This window comes from Pseudomyrmex gracilis, unplaced genomic scaffold (assembly GCF_002006095.1).
Source record: "Pseudomyrmex gracilis isolate BER0280 unplaced genomic scaffold, ASM200609v1 scaffold_1, whole genome shotgun sequence".
Taxonomy (NCBI): Eukaryota; Metazoa; Arthropoda; class Insecta; order Hymenoptera; family Formicidae; genus Pseudomyrmex; species Pseudomyrmex gracilis.
This window is the reverse complement of record NW_018020585.1, coordinates 922,069-941,729: the sequence shown is the minus strand read 5'-3', so window position 1 is coordinate 941,729 and position 19,661 is coordinate 922,069. Positions and strand designations below refer to the sequence as shown.

At 38.7% G+C, this 19,661-nt stretch overlaps 3 protein-coding genes across 5 annotated transcripts; 1 reads left to right on the top strand and 2 right to left on the bottom strand.

The window, feature by feature from the left end:
- Positions 1-115: 115 nt before the first annotated feature.
- Positions 116-3,643, bottom strand: LOC109853100 (UBX domain-containing protein 4). Of its 3 annotated transcripts, XM_020424870.1 has the most exons (8): positions 3,559-3,643; positions 3,325-3,482; positions 3,013-3,147; positions 2,502-2,917; positions 2,158-2,430; positions 1,765-2,079; positions 1,452-1,687; positions 116-1,268 (listed from the first exon to the last, which is right to left on the bottom strand). In XM_020424870.1, the coding sequence occupies exons 2-8, from the start codon at positions 3,404-3,406 to the stop codon at positions 1,127-1,129; spliced, it is 1,599 nt and encodes a 532-aa protein (XP_020280459.1). In that variant the 5' UTR covers positions 3,407-3,482; positions 3,559-3,643; the 3' UTR covers positions 116-1,126. The 3 variants fall into 3 exon arrangements, with proteins under 3 accessions (XP_020280459.1, XP_020280449.1, XP_020280469.1); XM_020424860.1 differs by lacking the exon at positions 3,559-3,643 and having other exon boundaries at positions 3,325-3,548; XM_020424880.1 differs by lacking the exon at positions 3,559-3,643 and having other exon boundaries at positions 116-1,259; positions 3,325-3,548.
- An 808-nt stretch (positions 3,644-4,451) lies between these two features.
- LOC109853092 (partitioning defective 3 homolog) lies at positions 4,452-8,750 on the top strand. The gene is made up of 2 exons (XM_020424846.1): positions 4,452-8,547; positions 8,658-8,750. The coding sequence occupies exon 1, from the start codon at positions 5,174-5,176 to the stop codon at positions 8,048-8,050; it is 2,877 nt and encodes a 958-aa protein (XP_020280435.1). The 5' UTR covers positions 4,452-5,173; the 3' UTR covers positions 8,051-8,547; positions 8,658-8,750.
- Positions 8,751-9,588: 838 nt separating this feature from the next.
- LOC109853085 lies at positions 9,589-16,360 on the bottom strand. Its single transcript, XM_020424833.1, has 9 exons — positions 12,928-16,360; positions 12,442-12,683; positions 12,196-12,373; positions 11,679-11,839; positions 11,366-11,547; positions 10,727-10,838; positions 10,466-10,648; positions 10,095-10,334; positions 9,589-9,951 (listed from the first exon to the last, which is right to left on the bottom strand). The coding sequence occupies exons 1-9, from the start codon at positions 15,941-15,943 to the stop codon at positions 9,871-9,873; spliced, it is 4,395 nt and encodes a 1,464-aa protein (XP_020280422.1). The 5' UTR covers positions 15,944-16,360; the 3' UTR covers positions 9,589-9,870.
- Between the last annotated feature and the right edge of the window lie 3,301 nt (positions 16,361-19,661).

Genomic DNA, 19,661 nt, shown 5'->3' with positions numbered 1-19,661 from the left:
ATTACATATTAACAATTTTTGTTTTAAAGTTATAATTTTATTTTATATTAAACAACTTGTATATTTAAATTAAATTAAAAACAGATTTTATTTCTTAAAATTATATTAATAGTGAAACAATTATACAGCATTATTTAAAAATAATTTTCTAAATAAAAGTTTTAATGAAAAGTAACTAAAGTTGCACACGACAATTTTTATATTGGATTGCATACGAATATGGGAATTGGTCAATTGTTTGTTTTTGAACAAAAAATTGTCAAATCGTTATTTATATACAATCTAGCATAAAAAAAAAAAAACAAACAAAACATTGTGTGCCACAAACTTTATTAACAAGAGAATTGCATGTGTTAAGCTTCGATTTTATTCATGTTTGACAAGTAAATGGAGCATCAAAAAAAGTTGAACGTCGAAACACGGATCAAATTTTTTTTTATGTCATAATTAAACTTGCAAAAAATTTAAAAAAACGAAGCGTGACACTTTGTACAATTCCTTTGTAAAACATGATTTACTATTAATATAGGGAAAGAAGTTACATTACTCGAACTTAGAACATCTGCGATAACTTCACAATTCAAATTTTGAATTTTATGGAACTTTGTATATTTGGTCCATGTATCTCAACACTTTTACGAGTTTTTCTTTAAAATCTGTTCTAATTTGTTATAATACACTGGTGTGCATTGTATCTAAGATTATAATATGTATAGTTGCGGTATCGTAATATGTAAAATTACAAGTACCCAGCAAATATTATGTCGGCAGATTGAAAACAAATGCTGCCATTTTGACAATTATCTATTTTTGACCAATTTTTTGCTATTAAGATATGTGGTATAAATTATAAATATAATTTACAATTTCCACATTATTATAATCCATATTATTGTACTGATTATAAAATACCAAATAAATGACTTATTTTCGATACAAATTCTAATGACATATACTTGAATATTGTGATAGAACTCGTTCATTAAAATCTTAATGCTTGTGCAAAAAACATATTGCAGATAGTTATGTAACAAAGAACATATAACGAAGAGTAGTGTGATATATTAATTATATAATTATTATACTGAAAATGACCGAGTGTGAAAAGCTAAAGTGATTTTATTATTTAATTTTGATTTTGCTGCGTAGAGTTACCGTTCCAAGTATTATTTTCGTCATCATCATCACCACCTGAATGCAGTCTGTGTACATTTCCTTCTGTCCTAATCGTTGTTCCTCCTTGATTACCCAGGTTTCTTCTAAACAAACTACATCATGTAAAACAGAAAACTGTTTAGCATATTTTAGATGGTGAAAAAGAAAACGTCGTAGACATGTAGAGGAAATGCTTCTTACTAGTTGGGAATGTACGTATCAGACATCATTATTATTTCCCGTTATATATACAATAAACATTTGTGCCTATATACTATGACTGTTAAAGAACCTACCGCGAAGATTGAACTACATTTTGTCGATTAGATGAAGTTGCTCTGTCAGGATTGTTATTCGCTTCTGCAGAGTCGTTATTGCCAGAATTGTCATGTTGATCTCCACCTCTATTAGTGCCAGAAAAAAATCCTACTATATAGTTGTAAACATAATTAAAGACTGTGAAGAAAGGCCATAGGAAGCGAGAGGGAAAGGCCACATGTTGCGCTGAAGTGACTGCCGTTGTAACATTAGACTGGAAACATAAAAACATAAAATAGATAATATTAAAAGTATGATATTATACATAAACAAAAGCATTACATTATTTACATTTTTCAAAGGAAGAATTAAAATAACGGCAGTTGGAACCAATTCAAGATCTAGAAGAGTCTTGTCATCCTCCTCGTTAGTCAATTCTCTTCTGGGAAATGACGTTGACATTGTGAATTGTCGGAAGGGCAATTCGATGTTTTCCACAACGTAAGTGCGTAGGGCGCGTAAAGTACTGGCTGGTTCAAACTGTCCTGTATGTGAATTTCCAGATGGCAATCTAAATTGAATTCTGGTCACAGTTGCATTATTGAGGGACGGATTAGATTTGGGTAGCTCTTGATACTGTTGCTGTTGTTGTTGTTGCATTTGTTGCTATCAAAGAAAATGAAATTTTGGAGTTAAAATCAATCAGAAATAAGACCATTTTGTTGTAATTACAATAACACTAACTTGTAGTACAAGCTCTTTTTGCTTTCTTTCTAGTTTATCTTGAGCAATTTGCAATCTGACTTTTTCACGAGCTGCGGCTTCTGCAGCCATTTCTCGTTTTCTCTCTTCCTGTGCATGTTTTATTTCTAACTCATGCTGCATTTGGCGCATTTTTTGCACATCACGTCCCGTTTTGCGTCGTTCAATTTCGCGTTCACGTTCCTTTCTTTCTTCTTCTTCTGCTCGTTGTTTTCGTTGAAGCTCAATTAACTTGCGTGCTCTTTCTACTTTTTCCTGTGAAAGATATGTGTGAAAAATCTAATACTCTTCTAAAAATTATAACATGATTTTAGCAGCTCACTCACCTCAGCTGTTAATTCTTTGGACTGATTTTCTTGTTTAATTTCAGCATGTGTCTTTGATGCTTCCTCATTGTCTTTATCTTGGTTTTCTGAAGTTGAAGCTTTTGTGTCATCTTCCTCATTATTTGGAATATTATTTGGAATTGAAACTAAATCTGTATTTGAATTAGCTTTAGTTTCATTTACACTGCATGCAGTGGTTTCAACTATATTGTTATTACTACTGCTAGCAGCAGCTGTAGCTTTCTGTTCTGCATCAATTAAGTTCACAGAAGATTGTTTACTATTCTTTCCTGCTTTTGTCAGAACATTATCAATTTTTGATGCCAATTCAACTGCAGTAGTGTTACCAGCAATAATTTCTAATGGTGTACCATTTTCTCCAATGAAGAATAAAGATGGTACTGGTACCAATTGATCTAATTACACTGAATTTAAGAAAAATTTAAGAGAATATCAAATACAAAATATATCTAATAATGGTAAAATAAATGATAAATGTTGAAAAGGATACAAATCTGTGCAAAGAACCTATAAGCCTCAGATCCACTCTCTAATCTTATAGCTACAAAACTATCTTCCTCTAAACGAGAAGAGACTTCTGTAGTATCAATTGTATGAGCAAATTGTGCTGATGTGTCATCCTTGCCTGTAATAATATTTTATCAAAATATACCAATACCCACAGCTTGAATGTAAGCAATTCTAACTGATCTGTAGACATCTGTTTTATATACTATTATATATTCATGTTGCATTAAATTACAGAAAAAACAAAAGTTTTTACGTGCAACCAAACATAACCTACGGCAGTACCAACACATACCTTCGATAAATACGACAAAAACTGCTTTTCTTGATTTTGACGTTGCGACAGCTTCGTTAATACTTCCTGTAAACCACTTCATTATGAGCGAGACAGTTTGTAGACTTCGTGTTTCTTTATACTTTCTGGCAATATGATGTCGGAATGAGAGGATACAACTGCAAAATGATGAATATACTGAAAATTTTATGACGTATCGACGAGTTCAAGTTCAAATTACACGATTTTACACACGCAAGCAGTTGCGATGAGTCACTTCTTCGCTTTTATCTGATGATGGTAACAGCAGTTTAAAGGGCCTTCTACAATAAGATATTAGTACTAAATCAGAAGTCAGAAACAAGAAATTGACTAATTACAATCGATTATTCTTCTGTGATTTGTCTGTGATTGGTCAATTTCTTGCTTCTGATTTATTACTAATATCTAATTGTAGACGGCTCTTAAAGCCTGTTCTTTAAAGAGTCGTTTACAATGGAGAGTTTTAGACTGTAACAATAAGAAACTGACAAATCACAATCGATTATTCTTCTGTGATTTGTTTGTGAATGGTCAATTTCTTACGGTTTACTTAATTTGAAAACTTACGCACATACAATAGGATCTGTTCTTTTTAGATGAATTTATTGCACCTTTCATCTCTTTTCTTTTTTTCTCGAAAGGGAGGGAAAAAAAGACAAAAGTTAAACTGTGCAAGAGACGTTCGACTAAAAAGAACAAGCTTAATTAAGTTTTGAACAAGAGGAACGACGGAATTTAACCATTCTTCCTGCGCAGTCCATGTGCAATGATGTTGTCGTAACCAGTAAAAAAAACTATTTGCTGTACATTTATCTTTTTATTAATACATTGTAAGTGATTAAAACAACTGTTCAAGAATGGCACATTGTTTGAAAAAAGGTACGTGTACACAATTTGCATGTAAACTCAGACATAAACAATTTTGATTTGGTGTAATATATATATATATACGAAAATTGTGCACCGCATGAGCAAATACACATCTTCATCACATTCCAATGCTCGCATTCGTGTTTGTTCAAATGTACAAATAAGAGGTAGAGTAATCCCTTCTACTTTTGAGTTGTCAACCTATCCTATCTTTCGTGTGATCTCACTTTTGTGTTCTCGTTCACTCTTGTTGTCTAACCTCCTCGTTCTCCACAATACAGTTAAGAAAGTGCCAAAAAGCGTAGGCAGACTTGAAAGACACTGGAAACTCGGAATAAAATTTCGCGAAAAAATTTAATAGTGCGATTTCTGGAATATATAAACAAGTACGTGACACGGTTACAAGCAACTGCCGGTTTATTTATATTCGTAGCGTCTGTAGATGTTTTCTATGGTGGTAGTATTGCGGCGACCATCTTGTCCGATTCCAGTGTTCCGCCGTAAATCACTTACGGCAAAACGTTGGAACGAGTGTGTAATGGCGAGTGCGTCTGTTTCACATATTTTGATGTTGCGATAAAGTTAGATCCGCGCGTTTGTCTTATCAGTTATTCCGACGAGATTTTTTTAATACCGTTGAGTATTCTCTTCCGTCGATTCCGCGCGCAACTGGTTCGGCCCACGAATCGTGATAATTCTGTTCGCAGCGCAGAGTGTATTGCGCGTCGGTGAATCATTCAAGATATGAGATGGAGGGACTCGAATAACACGCGATAATTGCATTACTCGTGCCGATTAAGTAACGTATTACATTCCAGAGCACGTGCTACTCCGCGTACCGTTCTTGTTTGGCGCCGAATAAACGTAAATTGTTAAGTGATCTTGATATTTTCGCGATAGTTTTTAGCACGCACCTGTACGCGCGCGTGCATCTCCATAATATGAAATCGGAGCGAGCATGAAGGTAACCGTGTGCTTCGACAACGTCAGAGTGGTGGTTCCATGCGGAGATGGATCACTGCTTGTGAAGGATCTCATGCATGAGGCTATTCTGAGATACAAAAAGGCTACTGGCAAGAATGATAGCATCCTGACCATCAGCAGCCTGTCTTCTCTGACTGGAGGTGGCCTATTGGATCCAGATGATAGATTGTGCGACGTAGCTGACGATAGGGAACAAATTGTTGCTCATTTTGTGAGCTCTGATGTAAATCATGGAGATGGTGCAAGCTCAGTTGGTACAAACAGTCCTGATTTCTTCCATACTGATGGAAAGGAGCAAACATATCCAATTGATATCCATTCCTCTGTACCTAGTATTAAAAGAGAAAGCACCAAGCGATTATCGATGCATGCGTTATCAACCAGAGAACCTTGTCTCACCACATATTCTGCTCAGTCTCTACCTCGAGAGTCTCGACGTAGAGAACCTTTGGGTCAAGATTCTAAAGCCTCATATGAATTTGGTACTAACATTGAGCCTGAGGAGCAAGAAGTGAGAGAAATTGTGATAAAGAACGAAGCAGGACCATTGGGACTCCACGTGGTGCCATGTTATGACTTATTAGGCAATGATCAAGGACTTAGAGTTGAGGGTATCGAACCAAACGGTCGTATTGCTAGGGATGGGCAAATCGATTTACATGACAAAATTATAAGGATAAACGGTCATAACTTGTTGCATATACCATTTTCAAAAGTTCAAGAGATTTTTAGAACATGCATGAACGATCCCTGTTTGCAAATATCTATTGTTAAACACAAGAGGAAGGCAAGAAGTGAAAAATCATTGCACAAAAATCATGGAAATATCAGTGGAGGATCGGAGAAAATTGAAACTGATGAGAACATCAAGAGACTTCAATGCAGCAATTACAATCTTCTACAAACTGCAAATACTAGAAAAATTGGACGGATGATAGAAATAGAATTAACAAAAGGAATTGATGGTTTAGGATTCAGTGTTACCACACGTGATAACCCTGCTGGAGGACATTGCCCTATATACATTAAGAATATATTACCAAAAGGTGCTGCGGTAGAAGATGGCAGATTAAAGCCTGGTGATAGATTGTTAGAAGTAAATAACAAGGAGATGACTGGCAAAAGTCAAGCTGAAGTCGTATCACTGCTCAGAAATATTCCACCTGGTGGCAAAGTTAGGATGGTAGTATCACGTCAGGAGGAAATTTCTTCAAACATTCCAGATTCTCAGGGAACTTCAGCATCAATCCCCTTAACTACTGAAGTAATGGATAATAATTCAAAGTATTGGAATCCACTAAATAAATCTCCTGCAAAAAAGAACGATCTGCATGACAAATTACCCGCTCACAATTACGATAAATATAAACCAGTAAAATCTTCTGAAGACATTGTCTTATCTCCACGAAAGAATCGTATGATATTGACTTTAGATATACCAGTACATGATTCTGAGAAAGCTGGCTTAGGTATTAGCGTTAAAGGCAAAACCAACAGTTCTGATGACAATATCAATATGGATTCAGGCATTTTTATAAAAAGTGTTATCCATGGGGGTGCAGCGTCCAGAGATGGCCGCTTGAGAACCAATGATCAATTGCTCAATGTTAATGGCGTGTCTTTATTGGGATTATCTAATTCAGATGCAATGGAGACTTTAAGAAGAGCGATGCTTAACACGAATAGCTCAGTAACTGGTGTGATTACTCTTACAATAGCTAGAAGAATATCGTCATATGACACAAGTGAGAAGAATATTATAGATAATTTGCAGCCTCATCATAAACCGAAATCAATTAGTAGTATATACATATCAGATTCTGCGAAGATGAACAATGGTGTCAAGGAAAAAAATACCTTAAATTCTCAGACGGATGTATTAGATAATGGAGGATTGTTGTCTTGTGTGACAGCTTCACCATGGAATCCTGTAATCGATAGGCTAACGGAGCAATACAGTAAAAGTAGTTTAAGAAATGAAAGTTATTGTCTTGCTACTAATAAGACTTGGATAGAACCTTATGCAAAAAAGGGAATTATAGGACCGCGCGATGATCGAGTGGAATCAGTATTGCTAGAAGAATCCAACAATGATAATTCTCAAGGAAACGACACCAAGCGAAACACCGACGACAAGGACAGCCAATATTCTGGAGATCCTACGTACGACAGTCAATTATCTCTAGAAGAATTAAACTCTTCGTCGAATAAATTTTCTCGCGATGCTCTTGGCAGACAGAGCATGTCTGAGAAACGACACGCAGCGCTGGATGCTAAAACTACGGATACCTACAAACGAAACAAGAAATTGCGCGAAGGTAGGGAAAACAAGAACGTGGAACAGACAAGTCAGAAATTAATCAGCCACACGAGCAATCATTCAAATGACCTGGAAGATTATACCAAGAGGAACAGCAAAGCGAACACGTTCGAGAAGCATGTAAATAAAGGAACCTTAGCTGAAAAAACAAATGTCGACAATAACGTGAAAATCTACGAAAAGTCTGTTGATCCTGCTCAATCGGATTATATGTACACTATACCAGGATGTAACAATAAGTTTCTTTCGCCAAGGAAACATTGGCTTGTAGACGATGTGCACAGCGAAGTTACGAGTAGCAACAATATCAAAGACGAACCAGAAGGTTTTTCAAATAGTCGCGGGGACGTAAAGCAGGCTTCTCTTAATTCAGCATTAGACGATCGATATAAGCGCTCACGGAAGAAAGGCGGTATTAGGTCGATGCTCCGGTTAGGCAAAAACAGGAAATCGCTCAATTTCGGCGATAACATTGAGACGAGGCACGAAACTAGTAATTATTGCAGCGGAACAATCAATTACATCGCATAAAATTACAAAAGCAATTTTTAATATAGATGCAAAAACTTCAGTATAAATAAACAGTATATATATACATGTGTATATATACGTACACATTATCGCGTTTCTCCAAATATAAATATATACATACACACTTGCATTATATATATATATATATTTTACCTATATATATTATCTCGGTTCCAAAGTGCCTTATATCAGTAAAAGAAAGTAATTAACTCTGTACATATAATTTTGTACTCGTCTTTTATCGATATGTGAATCACTGTACTTAATTAAATATAAATATTTGTATTAGTTTATTACATTATTAAAATTAAGCAATAAAAAATAATTCCGAGATAGGAATTATTGTATTAACGATCGCGCGGTTCAGACTTCTAAAACATTACCTCCATCAATTAAGCATGTATCTCCATAGTGATCTTGAATCCACATTAACAAAGTATATCATTAATATAAAAAAGTCACAAAAGAAGATTAAAAAAATCACAAAAATTATAATGGTAAGAATACACTTTTAATTACTTACGAAATTTTTCGCTAAACTCTAAGTTTCTCAAGAAACCTTTTCTTCACCAGTATTTAACAAAGCTGTGTTGTTTGTATGTTGCAGCACTTCAAATTGCGCCAAACACAATATTTTGTCAACAGAAACGTTTTCGAGGAAAAATTAATATACAAAAACCCAGAGCGCCGTTTTATTATCGAGCATTGATAAATAAGTTTATGACACCATTTTACCCGTCTCCAATAAAAGACAAGCCACTAGTAGAATTATGTCAGAAAGTAACAAACATAAAGATGAGAGAGAAAGAAATTAATCCTTACCAAAGAATAATAGCACGTGAGGTTCGGAACTGGTATGACAACTCCAAAATGATTGCCATATGCCATCAAAATTCTATGACGGAAGAAGAACTATTTGAGTTAAAAGTTCCGTTGAAAAGAGCAAATATGTATTATAAAAGATATAGCAAGACTATCATGAGATTAGCGTTGGAAGATTCACCATACGCGGCGACACTGCCGTTATATTCGGCGACTTTCGGAGTGGTGTTTGGTTCGGATACAAATGTCGCTGACTTCGATAAAATCGTCAAAAAGTTTCCACAAGTTATTTTAATAGGTAAGTAATTTTATTTGAAAAAAAGGCACTAAGTTGTAAAAATAGATGTTAACGCAAATGTTGAATGTGTTTGTAAATTTCTTTTTATAGCGGGTATACTGGAGGGACGTGTGTTGAACAAGATTGACTTCTTAAAATATGGCAAAATGGATCTTACAACGTCACGGGCGCATCTTGTTCAAGTGTTACAAATGGCCGGTGGCAATAACTTAAATCAGCAGCTCACGCATCATCAGTCGACGTTAGTTGCGCGATTAAAACAAATTGGTACAAACGAAACAGCTTCTGCCGAGGACGAAGAATCGGTGCCCGTATAATTGCAAAAATACTTAAATTTATTTAAAGCTTTAAGTACGAATTATTTCCTTTTACATCTTATATTTGCGATAAAAATAAGAAATATTCGTACAAAGTAATATGTGTTTCTCTCACTTTATTATCTCACTTCCAATCTCATCAAAAAAAGGCAGTGCCGCAATACAGTTAATTATTGAGCAAACAGCATGCTATTACTCTTATTGCATACTCTTTCATCAGAGTTTGAAGTTATATAAAAGACTCTTGCACGCATATTATGACTTTTTTAATTTATTTTATGTCAATAATATCAGTACGAATAACGATGTAAAAGCAATTCCACGGGACATCGTATTGTGACGTAAACGTCGCGTTCACTTATCGTTGCGGCAATTGTAGTTCTTCAATGGCAGTAATTGCAGCAAGGATGACACTTGACTCCGTTTTCACCACATTTGCAGCCACCGGATGTGTCCCCTTTACCCTATAACAAGCAACCAACACAATCGATAAAAAACGTAGAATGTAATGATTAATAAACTTTTTTTTATGTTTACTAAAACTTAAAACTTTATTATAGAAATCGTAACATGTATGAAAAACAATGAAAACTAAATCAATACTTACACCCGGTCCCCAACGCGGTCCTCTGGTAACCCAACATATCTCGGTTTTGCACATGGAGCAAATTAGCCAATCGCAACCGAACTTTTTCATAAGAACGACAGCACATGTGGGACAAGGAAGTGCCTCGCCTCTGTCTACCATCTCCTTGAGCATTGCTGCTGTCCTCTTAGATTCTTGATCAGTGTTGTTTGAAAGTTCTTCTTGCTGATATTCTTTGCAGTTCTTTCCAGTATGTACGGCCTTTTAAAAGTTAAAATAAACTGATAAAGAGTAAAAATAAAAAATAATAATAAACTGTGGAGAGAAAGAGAGAAGACTTTTTAAATTTATTTCAATATTATATTTTCTAGAAAAAGTTTTGTAACACTTACTCGACAGGTAAGACAATTATTGGCTTGGCACACGGGACACAGGAAATTGTTCACATCATCGTCATAAATACACCAACCAGGACAGTCCGGCGTTTTGCAATGGAACGCCTTGTTTCCAGCGTTGTTTTCCGCTTGCGCGATTGACTTCGCTAGATGTTGCTGATAAACTTCCGGCTCGACAAGCTAGGCATGAAGAATAATAGGATTATCGCAAACTTTGTTAAAACTTGCAGTGCAGTTAATCTTAAAACAGAAGCTCACCGCCTTAATCTCACGTTCCTGAAGGGTCGATTCACACGTATATTTGGCGTCTCTGTATGGACATTTCACTTCCGGTCCTTCGCAGTATGCGATTGTATTGACGATACAAGCTCTATAAAAATGAAATTGTTTATAATTCGCGAAAAATAAAACGGACACGTGTCTGAATTATAACAAAAAATTAATTGGCTTAATATTTTTTTGAGGAGGGGGATTATTGCACAGTAAATTCACGATCTGCGGATATAATCTGTGTTTAAAAATTCACTGACAATATTGAAAATCTACACAGTTCACATTACATATATATAACAGATTTTCAGTATTGGCGGTGAATTCTAAAACGCACTCTCATAGTCATATATATTTCGCAATAACACTAGCATAATTAACGTTCTCATAACACGTATGAATCAGTGTATCATATAGAGCAGATACATGTAATATGACGCATTATGATTCAGTACACAATGTATCTAGACTTTCAATGAGTCAAATGCGTCTCGAGTGACATATTAAATTAGAACACGATAAACGATAATTGATAGAGACAATGATGGGAAAACAACTGGATTTAATAATGAATTAACGAATAATTTAAATAAGACAGGATAAAAATCATATCGAAGAAATGTCTACCTGCAAAACATGTGCAAACAATCTCTCAGAATTACACCTTCACACGGACCGTAGGTAACGAAACAAATTGGACACTCGATTGACTCAGAATTCGGAATAACATCCCAGTCCTCTAGCGATATCAGTTCCTCGTATGACATCTTGACGTTTTTTGATGTATCTTCTGTCTCCGTTTTTCCTCCCTATTGTTGCCAAATGGATGTTTATATATGGATCTTTCCTTTTTGTTAAAATGCACTTGCTGCCAGCACGGAAAAAAAAATGAAGAGCAATAAAACTGTTGAAGCGCCTGAGCAAAAGAAAAAGACGTTACCTGACATTCATTTGTTGCTGATTCTTTCTCTCCTTCGATCATTTCTTGATGTTCTTCAATTGTCTGTAAAGCTTCCGTAGGCGGATCTTGCGGCAACTCCTCAGTAACTTTATCCTCCACGGATTGTACCTTGTTTGCTTGAGCTGCATCGTCAATATGTTCTACAATTGAAATAGATCATCAATTTATAACTAATCCAGTAAACATCAAGTAACATTACAATAACAATTATCATGATTTCCCATTCAACAATGTAAATGTAACATAACACGTGTTTAATATTTATATTATTACAATATGTAACAATTATATTGTTGGGGTAAATAATAACATTGATGTAAAATGATAATGTTTCTCTTACTTGATGTTTATTTTAAAGAAAAAGCGTAAGAAAAATTTTACGCAACATTATAATTAATTCTAAATATGACTTGTATGAAAACTTGTTTAATTTAAACGCGGAAATAACATAAAAAGTAAAAACACACAACAAATAGCATCATAGAAATCAGATTACCAGGCGCCACGAGATAAAGAAACACCGGTGAGCCATCCTCCGCGTGTAGCTCGTCGAGAGTGGCCTCGTCACGATCCGCCAAGTTTTTCCCAATGATCCATCGCTGCACGTTTGTGGGTATTTCGAACTCTGTATGTATCTTTGTCTTCAGCTCGGCTACCGTCATCCTCGTCGGCAGCTGTTATCATAGCCCGGTTCGTGAAGCCGTTTTGTTTGCATATTGAGCTGTCAGTATCGGTTACTTACCTGAAGTGGTATGGGCCCTTGGTGAGCGAGTTTGTCTTCAATATACATATTGACTTTAATCGACTGATCCTTCAAACGCGCCGCTGAACGCTGTCGTATCACGGAACAATGGATCTTGAGCCTTGCCAATTCCTTCGCTAATCCCGCCGCTTGCTGATGATGACCCGACGCGATGGCACCTTCCAGCTTTCTTAGTAATCGATTAATGGCCAAGGTATTCATGTTTCTCGCTGATGAATCGTCTGCAACACCATATATCAAATTTTTTTTGTGAGAGACATAGAGAGGGAAAGAGAGAAAGAGTGAGTTCTAAATAAAAATAGATTAGAATTTATTAATTTGGTTTTTTTCACTTATTTCAAAAATCGTATTTATTATTTTTTGTTCTTGTTTTTATGTAGAACAAATAATTGAAAAAAATAGTTTATTTTTTAAATAAAAATGAAAATATTGTTTTTTTTTTTGAAAATAAAAAAACAACTTTACCTTTCGTAGATTCATCGTCGCTTGGTGTAATGTTTTTTTCGGTCACGGCATCAAGCGATTCTCTAACACGATTAATTTGTGATGTATCTTTAGATCGCGTCGAATTTAGTCGTTGTTTCGGCGAGGTAGGAGGAACGTGGGCATTGACATACAGCGACGATTCCATCACATTGGCATAAGTGTTTTCCTTGGAAATCTCATTGGTGGTTTTTGTAGCTTCTATCTCAGCGAAATCGCGCGGTTGTATCAGCTGGAAAGTATTCTTCACAAGAGCCGAGCCCTTGCCAGAAATTCTATAGAGCACATTCTCGTGTTTCCAACCCGATGTGGACGGTTGCTCGGCGGAAATAGAAGGCTGATTTAATCTACGAATGTTTCCACTGGTTTGCACCGACGAGGACACCTTTTGCTTATCTCTCTCGTAATCGTTTGGTGACGTTCCTTCCGTTCTTGTCGTCGTGACGGAGGCAACGTAGGACGTCTTGTTTGTAGATACGGGCGAGCGTTTGTCGACCTTTTCGAGGCCATCGTCGTCGTTTGACGTAGGCTTCTTCGGTTTTGGCCGCTTTGGTAACGAGTGCTTCATCTCCTTCAGCATCTCCTTCAAATCCGTGGTAATTGGGTCCTCGACAGTATTGAGGGCAGTTGATTTTGTCTTGCCAGACTTCGCCTTCTGATCCGCATCAATCAAACGCGATGTTTCCTTGTCTTGCATCGATCTTTCCGACTGTATCACCGATCTCGTCTTACTTTCCTTCTCGGCTTCCACCAAGATATCAAGCACTTTGGCCACTTTGCTCGATACTGCTTCATCCTTCGGAACTTTGCTCTTGTCGGATTCAACTACTGGTCTTCGCTCAATCAGCTTGAACTCTCTTGAACGCAGCTGTCGGTCGATCTCGTCGAATATGTCCGAGAAATCCTTTTGTGCTCCCTCCAATCGTTCTCGGCCTCTCTCTGCCTTCTCCAATGCCCCTTCCGTGCTTTCAGCTAAGTTGCGAGCACGAGAAAACAAACATTTTCTATTAGTTTCACTGTTCGGTCTCGGCATATTGTTGTTCTTCTTTTCTTTGGTGATTTCTTGTCGCTGTTTAATGTTATCTTCTGATAACGCAATGTTCTTCTCGGTACTTGACGATTCACCCGCTCGATTCGCAGCCAGTTGACTTTGTAACAACGATATTCTAGTAGATGTGTCTTTCATCAGTAAATCATTTTGTTCTTTGCATGATGCAATTTTAATGTCCGTTGGCTTCACGTCTGCATGTGTCGATTCGGGCTTGCTCCTCGATGATCTCTGGTGCGGCAAGAAGTACTTGGAAATATCTTTATCAACGCGAACGCTTTGACCGAGATCCTGCTGGACCGAGAATCTCTGATTTCTCCAATCTCCGCCCTGTTCGAATCTACTACTTCTTGCTGCATCTCGCTCGAACTTGTAACTCGGTTGATCTCTTCTAGCAAAGAAATTGGCGTTGACCGTAACTTTGGTGATGTTGCTGATGGCATTAAATTTTGAGATCAACGCGCGCGTGCTTCGTCGGGGCGACGAATTCTCCATCGCCGAGGTAATCATGTCCTGAACAATTTCCTCGTTAACGTCGTCCCTGTTTTCAAAAGCGTCGGTAAACTTTGACGTCTTCAACAACGCCCGCGTTCGCGCCTGTTCTTCCTGCACGATTGCTGCCGCTTCTTTGTCTAGTTCGCTGATGTTCGTTAGAATAGACAGGCCGGACTTCCGTTTAGCCTCCTGCCGTTTTCTGTCATCGTTATGCCGATGGAAAAAACTTAATCTCGACAGAGAAGCATCAACAGAATAATTCGAAGGATTTGACATACTCGTCCCGACACTTTCCTCTTTTACCTCGATGGACATCGCAGGGCTGCGAAAAACAGAGCTTCTCTTAGACGTTCCGGAATCGCGAGAGTGCTCGAAGACACTACGTTTGTACCAAGGTCGCGACATGTTCGCGTTCAAAGTGCCAATGGGACTTTGCGCTCTTTCTTGCTGAACTGTCATATTGGATGACGCGACGTCGTCATTATTCTTGGTGGTCTTGGGACTGCCGCAAACTTCTTTCTTCGATAACAGCATGCCGTCCTGGAGAATCAGTGTGTCGTTACTGATCGATTGTCTTTCTTCATTCTTTCTCTCTTCTATCTCCATGTTGCCGCCATTGATGACGAGTTTTGATTGAGCTCGTTCCTCGGTAGAACAATTTGACGGAACAGTCACGTTTTCCGGAGGTGGTGGCGCCCGTCGTTTTCGTCTGCCGCTGTTCTTCGCGGGCGTTTTGCGTACATCGACCTCCACGACTTTGACCGGAGGATTGGGCGCTCTTCGTTTTCCCTTCACGTAAACACGCCGACGCACGGATCCATTGTAACTAGCTCTCGTGCGTTCATCTGGTCTCCTCGAGTCCGGTGAGTTTCCCTCGTGTGTTGAAAAATTCTCGCACGAGCCGAAAGTCGTTGACGGATGCAGCGAGTATCTGGTAGTGATGTCCTGTCTTCTGGAGTGAGCGCTCGTCGGTAATGTGACGAACACCGAAGCGTTGTTCTCCTTGTTAACGTTAGACACCTTTGACGCTCCGGCGGCGAACGGTCCGACCTCGGCGGCCTGCTTGAGGATGTCCAGGGACAGCACGTTGCAACGGTTCAGAGTTCCCGTATGGAACGCAAAACTGCGGACTGTGGTGGTGCTGTAGAAGGTGTCTACGCTCTCCACGCTGGAGTAGACGCTACTGTGTCGTCGGACGATGTCATCATCGTCCAACTTAGCGCTCGTTCTCCTTCGTTTCTCCACGGTTGAATTGCGATTGCGCTTGAACCACTTGAACAGGGAAAACCTGCCGTTGCCACGTGTCAGAGAGGTCGTTTCACTGGTGACGGCACCTCGCGCTACCACCGCATCCGTCGAGACAACACCGGATGTGTTTCCTCCTTCTTGGTCGCCGTTCGGTACGCCATTGAGGGATGCGCTCGTCTCGCCGCTGTACGCGTCTTGCTGTACCATTCTTACTCACTCTCGCATATCTCGTTCGGGGCGACGCACTCCGCGCCCCGCCTCAGCCGTCGCGTTGCATAGTTCTTTATTTAGATTCTCACTCGAAACGCGGTTTTAAGTTCCTTCCAGTTCGTCCACACTCAAACGCCAAAAATTGCGATGGAAGTTGCAGAAAATATCATCGCAACGACGATCGTGTCAACCGATCAAACTCTCTTCTCACATCACAATCTTCCTATCCTCCCTAGTCTCTCTAACTCCGTTCGCGTACTTAACTGACAGTTTCTAATTCATCGACGTCGAGAGCCGTCCACCGCAGAATTCACCAGACGATAAAGGTGTCAGGTGCATCGCGCGTCGACGTCTTCGGGCGACGACACATGTGCACGAGTGCGAACTATATCGGCGGATTTTGCAGGCGAACCGCGCGTAGTCGGTGCCGAACCGGCGACAAAGATACTCATGTCGGTAAAAACTATTAATAGTCCACCGGATAGTCCTCTTCGTGGCGGGGTTATTTTCAAGTCCACTTTGCACACCGCGCGCGCCGCCGGCTGAAATCAAAACAGAGAAATACGGGACAGAGCGCGCGCGCTCTCTTTCAATGCACGATTTCGTGAAAAAATACTGTTGCGGCTGCCTCGGGCAGAAATCGATGTAGAAATGTTCTCAGCTGCAAGTGATACGCGATTCCGCGTGTATAGTTCGCGTTTCTGTTTTTGAAACAACTCTACGTTTAAAATATTGGAACTAATAACGAAAACATATAAATGGGAATAATGAATATTTTACAAAATGTTGATGTATCAGATATGGTTTTGTCTTGAGAGAGACGAAGGAGAGAATAAAAATCGTATAAATTAAAAGCTTGGTAAAAACTTTTATATTTGATTTGTTAATTTTTTCTTATTTACATAACGTATATCTATTTAACAGAAAGTAATGGAGAGATCTAGTGGTTTTTTTACAATAATAAAAAATAAAAAAAATAAGTTTGAATCGTAAACTCCCATAACTCCCGTTAGGAACTGTTGTATTTTTGGTCACCAATTTTCACAGCGGAGTATATTAATAGTTGGTCGAAATCTTCGAGGCGCTGAACAAATGTTCGCTCTCCAAATCCCGTTATATCTGAACGTGGTATGCTCGATTGTATTTATTTCCGCAATAACTTTCGACATTATCTGCGCTCAGTAGCGTAAAACGTTGTTACGCCAGACGCTGAATCTTAAGTTTACAGGACTTAGAACGTCTGATTTACAACGTTGCGTTCATTTGCATCGCGCGGCGCGCGATCCGCGCGAAGGTATTATTTTTGGAATTGACTAATCCCGTGAGAGGGCACGGACTGGTAAAATGATGATCGCCGCCTCTCTGTGCTTTGTCGAATGAATCAGAGAGAGAGAGAGTGTGTGTGTGTGTGTGAGTTTTGACAAAATTCCCGAAACGGCGACACTCGATACAATGTCCCCGGAAAGCTTTCTCTGTGACCTTGAAAATCCCACACAAGCACGATGCTTTTTTTAAATCGATCGGTTGCTGCCTCATGTAGAATTTCCACCGAAAATAAATTCACGCTTTGCGCATCAGCGCGCGCGCACATTTCGAATCGCATTTTCCAAAAATACGCAGAACTCTTCTCGTGAAAGCGGCGCGTACCGCTATCAGTGTCACAAAGGAATCGAAAATCGATGATCCAAATTTTTCCACTGATTAGTCGTTAAATTGAATATAAAAGTTCAATAAATCGATACTTTTAGAAACTTTGTAAAATATTCGACGCGAATAGTCGCGCCACGTATTTCAGTGTGTTTAAAATATCCATAAAAGAGTTAATCTCAATAAAAATCTGTTAAAACATCCGTAAAAGAGTAAATCTCAATAAAATATACTATTGGTAATACACAAAGTTTTCATTTTCACATCTGCATCTCATCACGAAAATTTCTGGTTGCGAATGTTTTAACTTATTTTTAACTGAATTATCTGTTTCAGAATTAACCAAACGTGTATTTTTAATTACGTTCACAACACAAAGAAAGTGTTACCTTGCGACCGTTTTTGTCGTTAAATACTTTTATTTAAAGCGATTTTGTCACAAAACCAACTCTACAAGCATAGGCGCGAAATAGTGTACAACAAATTTATACGTACAGAAGCTTTAACTAAGGCAATTCTACAATAACTTGGAGCACGCGTAAGCAATTATTACCTATAATGGCAAAAGGAAGAAGCGTGTTATTCGAGTGCAATTTGCACGTAAACAACCGCAACGGTCGTAACGCGAAAATTAACTAAACTCTGCTGTTGAACGAAAGATTCGCTTGGATTATGCAGATTCATCTGCATTTAGCAAATGGCACAAGAGGATAATATCTAGCGGTTTGTTCTGCTCGGTAGGACATATAGTGCTATAGAAATGATCCTTCCCCAATCTCTCCTGATTATATGACGAGACACGGCAGAGCGAGCGCCGTCGTCGTATAAGAGATCGTTCGGTGGTTACCGGGATGCGTGGTCTTAGCTCACTTTTATTGTCGGAAGTCGAACTGGAGCGCGAGGATGCGCGTTTTCCTGTCTCTCTTTTTCTCTCTTTCTCTTTCTCTCTCTCTTTCTCTCTCTCTCTCTATCTCTCTCTCTGTCTTTCTTTCTCTTTTCCTCGTTGCATCGTCCGCTAGACAAGGGGGTTTATTTCGCGAATCCATTCGGTGTCCCTACCCCCGCGCATGCACCCACGACTCTTGGCTCTGTATCCTGCGTCCTGAATACAAATCGCGTTTCCTTTCGCGAGCTCTCTCCCGTAGACTGCCAGAACGCGCGATCATTACCATTAATGAAGAAACTAGTAGCGCAGCATCGTGGATGCCACCTCTTTCCTCTTCACCCCGCGTCTGCATCCTCCTAGACGTATAACTCACGATGACCGAGACGGAAGTTCCGAGGCCGATAGTAATGCGGAATTATTCCCGCCGGATATACAAGCGCGTCCGCGCGTCCATATTCAACGATTTACAATTTTTATACTCCGCGCGTCCTCAGGGAATGTCGTCGCGAATGCCGTTGAACTCCGGCGAGAAAGGTCAACGGTGCCGTGCAGTTTCGGGTAGAGGATGTTTTATTTAGACGCTCCCGTTCCCCTTTTTCTCGTCGTGGCATTCGACTTCGCAGAATCGGATGTAAATTAGTTATCGAATAACGTCGGATTCTTATGCAAAGAGCGCAAACGAAAAGTCTTTCTGATTGGTGAGAGAAGGTTCAAATGAGGACGCGAATTGGGTCTTGAACGAGCAAAGGACGAACTGAATTATGAATCGTGAAGATTTTTTAAGTTATGAACGGGTCATGTAAATACGTGAGAATGTATAATAAAACAGGTGCGCGGGAGCGCGCCACGAGCACGACGGTTGTATTATTTCATAGAAATGTTTGCGTCGCTCAATCAAACCGCTAGATTAAAACGTCGTGCTTTAAGTCAAGTCGATGCACCGTCGTCTTTAATTACAACGGAATTAAAATTAAAATGCAGGTTTAAAACAGGTGCAAAATTGTGTCCTTTTATATCGTTCATTATTATTTTTACCTTTTTTCTTGCGCGTTTTGTTTCTACTGATGATTTCTCTTATTAATTTCTACACAACTTCTCGAAAAGTTATTTTACAACAGACCATTTTCTCGATGAAGAATTGAATACTATAGCTCTGGCAATAACTCAACTAAGACGTGAGTT